This window comes from Penaeus vannamei, chromosome 9 (genome assembly GCF_042767895.1).
Source record: "Penaeus vannamei isolate JL-2024 chromosome 9, ASM4276789v1, whole genome shotgun sequence".
In the NCBI taxonomy this organism is placed as follows: domain Eukaryota; kingdom Metazoa; phylum Arthropoda; class Malacostraca; order Decapoda; family Penaeidae; genus Penaeus; species Penaeus vannamei.
In genome coordinates, this window is record NC_091557.1 from 33867159 (window position 1) to 33874202 (window position 7044).

Genomic DNA, 7044 nt, shown 5'->3' on the forward strand with positions numbered 1-7044 from the left:
TCATTATCTCCTTTCGTTTTCATTTAATTTCAATTTCTTTGAATATGATTTAAAGAAAATTACAGAATCAGATACCGTGAAAAAATTATTTATCTGATAAGATATTAAGCGGAGTTCCTGGCCAACGGCCGCATTCGATGGATCCTGACCAGTACGGTACACGACCGACGCCGTTGCCATGGTGACGGTACACCGCTTGAGTTAGCAAGCGCAGTCAAGCCATCGACGGAGGTCGCTTGAGAAAGCAAGCGAAATGCTTGAGTTGTCAAGAAAAACGCTTGAGATTTCAGGCAAGAACTTTCCCTGCTCAAAACGCTTTTAGCTAGCGCAAGTCTGGCCATCTACGGAGGTCGCTTGAGATTTCAGGCAAGAACTTTCCCTGCTTAAAACGCCTTTAATATATCCATTATATTTAATCATCATAATTCTCTCCATAATAAAACATTCCTCCAATTATATTCTCATTTACATTCGTTCTTACCCGTCTAAATATCATTATTTTTATTCTTTCTTTTGTAAAATGACTTGAAAAAAGTTGACCACCTAACCAATTATGGAGGGAAATCTTCAGTCGCATCGAGTCGTCCTCCAAGGCACACGTGTCTCGGGTTTCCTCCTGCAAAAATCCCATCGGCGCCAAGGTAATGTAGTTAATTTACCCTTCCGTTGTTCAGAATGTAAGTTCTAATTGCTGCCGTCATATGCTTCCTATTGGAAAGCTGCGTAATAATAATAAAATCATGAAACCGAAGGAATTACGCAGGAAAAGCTCAGCCGGGGAAGTAAATGGACAAAAGACTTAATTAGGATAAGTTTTAGGGAGAAGGTAAATCCAGGCTCTTAAATCACATCCAGTATAGGAATAATTTTGTTTGAATGAAAGAGTAGAAGGTATGTGAAATAAATTAGATGTCAAATACTTTTGAGATTTTCTTTGGGGGAATTTGACCTTGTGACGTCACGCGACCGTTAGCAATTGAATTCTGAGTCAAATTCTTTGCTGCTGCTTTGTTGTTGTGAATAGTTGTGATAGAATGTTATCCATCTGCTGTGAGATAATTAAATCCCCATTTTTAATGAATTATACAACTATCAGGGGAACGAGTTGACTCGGCATTTACCGGAATAAATTTTGTCTAGACAAATAAAGAAAAACGTGTCGTTTCGATCCAATTATTTTAAAAAATGTGACTGAAAATAAATATCTCCCAAGATTTAGATATTTTGTTTTATATAAATACTTTAAGAAATTATTCAAACCCATTTGAAAAAATCGTCACAACGAACTCGGTTAACCTCACTTTGATGCCTTTGTCTGGCTCTTTACAGCCTCGACAGCATGCGAGGGTTAGAGGTTGGGCTGGACCGCGTTCGGATGGTGTGGAGCTTGGGTTGGCCGGGGTTGGGTTAGACTCCGGTGCAGGGCTGTCAATCCAGTAATCCCTTCGGCTCTTCCAGTTCCCTATGACGTAGCGATGATGTAGGAATGACGCGAGTCGGTCGGGTATGACATCTGGCCGATAGATGCCAGAAATGACAGGATAATAGTTTATATGATATCATAGGTAGATTTATAGAATATATTGTTAACTTTTCTTACATACAATATTTCACATATGACATATTTAAACAAAATTGCTTTGGATTGTGACCCATACGACCCATAATGACAGCGAAAATATAACACAGAAGGTGAAACTTCTGTTAGCTTCTGTAATGAAGATCTTTTTTCTGAAGGTTGCTAACAGCATGGAACGATTATTGAGAGGAAATAACTGCGAAAATTTTGAGTTTACTCCTGAGGTAATTGATACCGTTCTCATGTGCGCAGAACTCGGTCCCTGTTAAGAAGGGACAAGGAACAGTTTATTAGGAATCTTGCAGAGGAGGTAGAAGGCCATTTCTTAGTAAATGACCTTCGTCCTGCATACCAAGCCCTGAGAAAGCTGAACTCCAAGCCCTCTTCACAGGTGACAGCAGTTCGCTCAGTAAGTGGTCAGATCGTTTCAGATCCTGTTGCGGTGCGGGAACGTTGGGCTGAGTATTTTGAGCAGCTGTACCAGGTTGACCCACCAACAGTTAACTTGAATGCGGGTAGTGTCGAGATCCCGCTGCCGGATCCACCTATCAGTGAGGACCCTCCCTCCCTAACTGAAGTTAGGGGGGCGATTTCCAAGCTGAAGAGTGGTAAAGCAGCTGGTGTCTGCGGCATACCAGCTGAACTGTTAAAGGCTGGTGGTGAACCTATGGCATGGGGGTTACATGCTGTCCTGGATGCCATCTGGCAGTCCGGTTCCGTTCCTCCTGACCTGTTGAGGGGTGTGGTCATCCCTCTCTGGAAGGGGAAGGAGGACCGTTGGGACTGTAGCAATCACCGAGGCATCACAATGCTCAGTATACCAGGCAAGGTTCTCGCCCACATCCTTCTAAGACGTATCAGAGACCATCTACTGAGGCACCAGAGATTGGAGCAATCCGGATTCACTCCTGGTAAGTCCTCAATAGACCGTATCCTCGCGCTTCGAGTCATTGTAGAGCGCCGTCGTGAGTTCGGGCGTGGGCTGCTTGCAGCCTACATCGACCTCAAGAAGGCGTTCGATACGGTACATCGGGAGTCACTTTGGGAGATCCTGAGGCTGAGAGGAATACCAACAAGGATTATTGGACTAATAGCAAGCCTGTATACTGGTACTGAAAGTGCTGTAAAGTGTGGTGGGGGCCTGTCGAGCTTCTTTCCTGTTAGTTCAGGAGTGAGGCAAGGCTGTGTCCTTGCACCAACTCTTTTCAACACTTGCATGGACTGGATACTGGGCAGAGCTACTGTTCAAAGTCATTGTGGGGCAATGCTGGGCAATATCAAGGTTACCGACCTTGACTTTGCTGATGACGTTGCCATTCTATCTGAGTCTTTGGAAACCCTAGTGGCGGCTCTCGATGCATTTAGCAATGAAGCGAAGCCCCTGGGTCTAGAGGTCTCCTGGACCAAGACCAAGGTCCAGGAATTTGGGGACTTGTTAGGAGAACCTGTTCAGTCGGTACGTGCTTGCGGCGAGGACATTGAAGTCACAGAGAGCTTTACATACCTTGGTAGTGTAGTTCATAACTCTGGGCTGTCAGACCATGAAGTCAGCAGACGGATTGGATTGGCAGCAGGGGTCATGAACTCTCTCAACAAGAGTATTTGGAGATGTCGGTACCTGTGCAGAAGGACCAAGCTACGGGTTTTCAAGGCCCTGATAATGCCAGTTTTGCTATACGGTAGCGAAACCTGGACATTGTCCTGTGCCTTGGAGGCTCGTCTTGAAGCCTTTTGTAATAGGTCCTTGCACCAGATCATGGGGTACTGTTGGCGGGACCATGTGTCCAACCAACGGTTGCACCGTGAGACTGGCACAAGACCTGTTATCTGCACAATCCGTGATCGCCAACTCAGGCTATATGGCCACCTGGCTCGCTTTCCTCAGGATGATCCTGCCCATCAGGTCGTCTCTGTTCGAAACAACCCTGGGTGGAGGAGGCCTGTGGGACGACCGAGGAAGTCATGGCTTGGGCAGATCGACCAAACCTGCCGTGAAGAACTAGAGATGGGCCGAGTCCCTGCCTGGTGTCTAGCCATGAGGGAACATTGTAGGTGGAATCGAAGGGTGGATGCGGCTATGCGCCCCCGTCGGCGTCAGCCCCCTTGATGATGATGTAATTGATATAACCGAAATATACATGAAAACATCTAGGTTCTTGGCCTTAACATGATGACGTCACATTGCCCCCCCTCACAAATCCTCGAGTATAGGCCATACAAATGCATTTTGGCAATGCTGTTAGAAAATAAATGCGCTAAAAAAGGCCTTCAAAGAAAACAACAAAACGATTCGGACACTCTTAGCCAATCGCAGGGCATCCAGTAATTTACTAAACTCGCTACTTCATCACTATAGAATATATATACTCAAAAAGAGACAACCGCAATTCGGCCCCACCACCTATTCTATGCTGACGAAATGACGTTTATGCCAAGTGATAGTGCCAACGTGTCATTGAGCAACCCTGGTCTGCCGGGGCCTCAATCGCGCTGAAGTCCATTTTGACATCCTCTCACTTCATACAGTAAATGTTAATTCTCAATAACTCTGTTTCACAAAGATTTTGTTCTTGCCATTGCCTCCTCAAGGTTTTTCTTCTCACAGCTATAAACGATGATCAGGGAACCTTGCATCTCTTTTCAGACCCGCAGCACTATCACAGGGCAACCTGTATAGTGAGGCCCAGCAGTCTGAGGTGACATTTAGGTGCCCTATCTCTCCTACTAAACTCCTTCCCTTTACTGTGGTTATCTGGACCTGCTTAAGTCCCTCGCGGGCTTTTGTATTCGTCTGGGTGATGCGCTGTTCAACTGTTGTTCCTTTTAAGCAAGGATTGGCAGTAAAGAGGCGGCCGAACACAGAGCTCCGATCCTCTAGGACACTGAACTCCATCAGGCTGTCACTAAGGGGGGGGTCGAGTCTAGGTTCCATTTTTCCAGCCTTTCTATCTCTCTACGTCACCTCACAATCACCCCTGCCATTTCACCCTCACTCCACCTCATATCACCTCACTCGTGCTCCCTGAGTAAACATGCCAAAATTAAGATCAAAACCCTCGGCGGTCCATCCCGAGGAAGCGCGAGATCCTTGCGAATGTTTTTTCTAACGCCGAAATCCGAGTGCTTCGGTATTTCACCATCCACGAAGGCTAGCTTGTCCTCGTCGAGGATGACACTCAGGCCGAAAGGCTATTTTCCAAAGAGGTCCTCCAGACCTTGGAAAAGCATGGCTTCACCCCTATCCTCCCGATAGAGATGAAGGCCAAGCTCACCCTTGTACTTAAAAAGCTCGATCGCCAGGTAGTCAACGAGCCAGAGCAAGACATTGCTGACGAGATCATGGCCTCTGTTCCTGAGGCCAAAGTGGAGCATGTCTTTGTAATGAAGCTAAATTACGTGATCAAGGTCAGGTTTTCCGACCATGCCGCAGCCAAACAGATAAAGGAGAAAGGGCTCTACCTCTTCAAGGTATGTGTTGCCCCTTGGCAAGTGGAGTTTGAGAGGTTCACACCTCTCAAACAATGCAAGAATTGTTTTACCTACGGCCACCTTATGCCTCAGTGCAATACAAAAAATGCCCTTTGCTCTGAATGCGGCTCAGGCACTTACTCCTACAGAGAGTGCAAGAGCCAGCCAGTCGGTTGTCGCTATAAGGCTGCTCCCATGTCTCGAAGCAATGAGAAGCATGGCGGTCAGACCGATGTTGTGTAGCCGACCTATCTAGAATATATATTTCAAGGAAGTGACTACTGGTAGGGCAGAAAAGGTCCCGATTTGTGTCCTGCGCATGCGTGGTAAAACAAACAAGATGGCGGCGTAAGAGTGCCGTACGCCTAACCGCGAGAAATCGGATACGCCTGCCGTAAGTATAACCTCGGCCATACTTTTAAGATCCGGAAGCGTACACCTTCCATCGATCAAACTTCAGATTCGACTCTGAGGGTCTTGTAATAACCTAATTTGGCCTAGGTTAAGCATGCGACCGCTGTATGCGATATCTCGCAGTTGGGCTTACAACACACATGCTTATGCGCTTAATAGCGTCATTTCCGGGTAATGAATAGAACCTACCTAATAAAGACTGGTGTCTCGTTTGTTTCACCACGCATCCACAGGCCAGCCATCTGGTCTTCTCTGCCGTATCAGTAGTCACTTCCAACCTATTTAGGTTACTGAGATCACAACAAGAATAAAAGAATCCACTAAGGTGTGGTTCAAAATTTCCAACATTTCCACGAAAGTACAAAGTGCATGTTGGGGGATGGGGTGAGGGTGGGGATTAAACCCGCTCGCACGCTTTTTTATGAAAATGTAGTAAGATAGTATCGAACGCTCAGTATCTGTGGCTAAATAACACTTTCCTGCCTTCACGACCCTAGGTATTTTTTGTTACAAAAAATATATATATATACATATTTTTTTTTAAATAAATGATCAATAAATTCATTCATGCTGAAAGTTAGTATATTCAATAGTTGGTGTGAAATATTTCTCCGACTTGGTTCTAATTCTTTGTCCCGACTGGAAATGATCCTGAACCTTCTCCCAAGTGAAAATAACCCCTAATTATGAAAAGATTTTAGGGGTAGCATGGCTATCAGGACTACCCTGTCAGCTCAAGGGCACGTCTGGCATAAACATTGCCAGGTGTACGCTTTTAGATGGCAATGAGGGGTGGTGGTCAGCAAAGAGAGTTCTTTGTACGCTTGTGAAAATGTTGAAAATGTTGAACCACCCCTAAAGCGAACACAGTTGTTTCGAACAGCGGTTCCAAACCTCGGGTATTCTTTCTTACATGGATACACGAGCCTGCCTATAGAACCTTAGGCGTGTTCACCTACTGACATAAACTAGAGGAAGGAGTTATCTCCAAAATGCTTCAATAGTACATAGGAAGAAAGGGAATGAAAAATATAGCAAAACCGTACATACAGTTTGAAAAGGTATTTTTATGCTGTTTAGGTTAACTGATTTTCAAATGTAAATATGAAGTATTCATTGCTTGAGAGCGAAAAATGACGATTGTGTTTTCATTATTCACCAAGATGATGTAGACTGTAAGCGAAGAGGAAGCTGAATTTTATTATGCATATCTTTTTGCAGCTGAGAGATGGAGAACAGGATGAAGTGGCTTCTTGTGGGCGTCTTCAGCCTTCTGCTGGCGATGGCGTTTCTGAATGTCCTGCTGGATGTGAAGCAATATGGAAAATCGTTAAGGTCAACTCTTACAGGTGCTGTGGCCTTAGAGACGTCAGGTGTCGCAGACCCTAAGGACTCAGAGACGATAGAAACCAAGGATTCAAAGGCGTTTGAAGACGACAGAGAGAACGTACCGGAATACGTGGGTTCAGAGACTTCAGAGACGTCACAGACCGAGGATTCAGAGACGTCAGAAGCCGAGGGTTCAGAGACGTCAGAGACTGAGGATTCAGAGACATCAGAAGCCGAGGTTGCAAAGACGTCAG

General features: G+C 45.4%; 1 protein-coding gene across 1 annotated transcript in view; it reads left to right on the top strand.

Moving 5' to 3' along the window:
* The first annotated feature begins 486 nt into the window (after positions 1 to 486).
* Positions 487 to 7044, top strand: part of LOC113830466 (multiple inositol polyphosphate phosphatase 1) — a 21205-nt gene continuing 14647 nt past the window's right edge. Inside the window, exons 1-2 of the mRNA XM_070125610.1 lie at positions 487 to 641; positions 6683 to 7044. The exon at positions 6683 to 7044 is cut by the window's right edge and continues 825 nt beyond it. Coding sequence (XP_069981711.1) covers positions 6690 to 7044 — 355 coding nt within the window. The 5' untranslated portion in view covers positions 487 to 641; positions 6683 to 6689. The remainder of the gene's footprint in view (positions 642 to 6682) is intronic.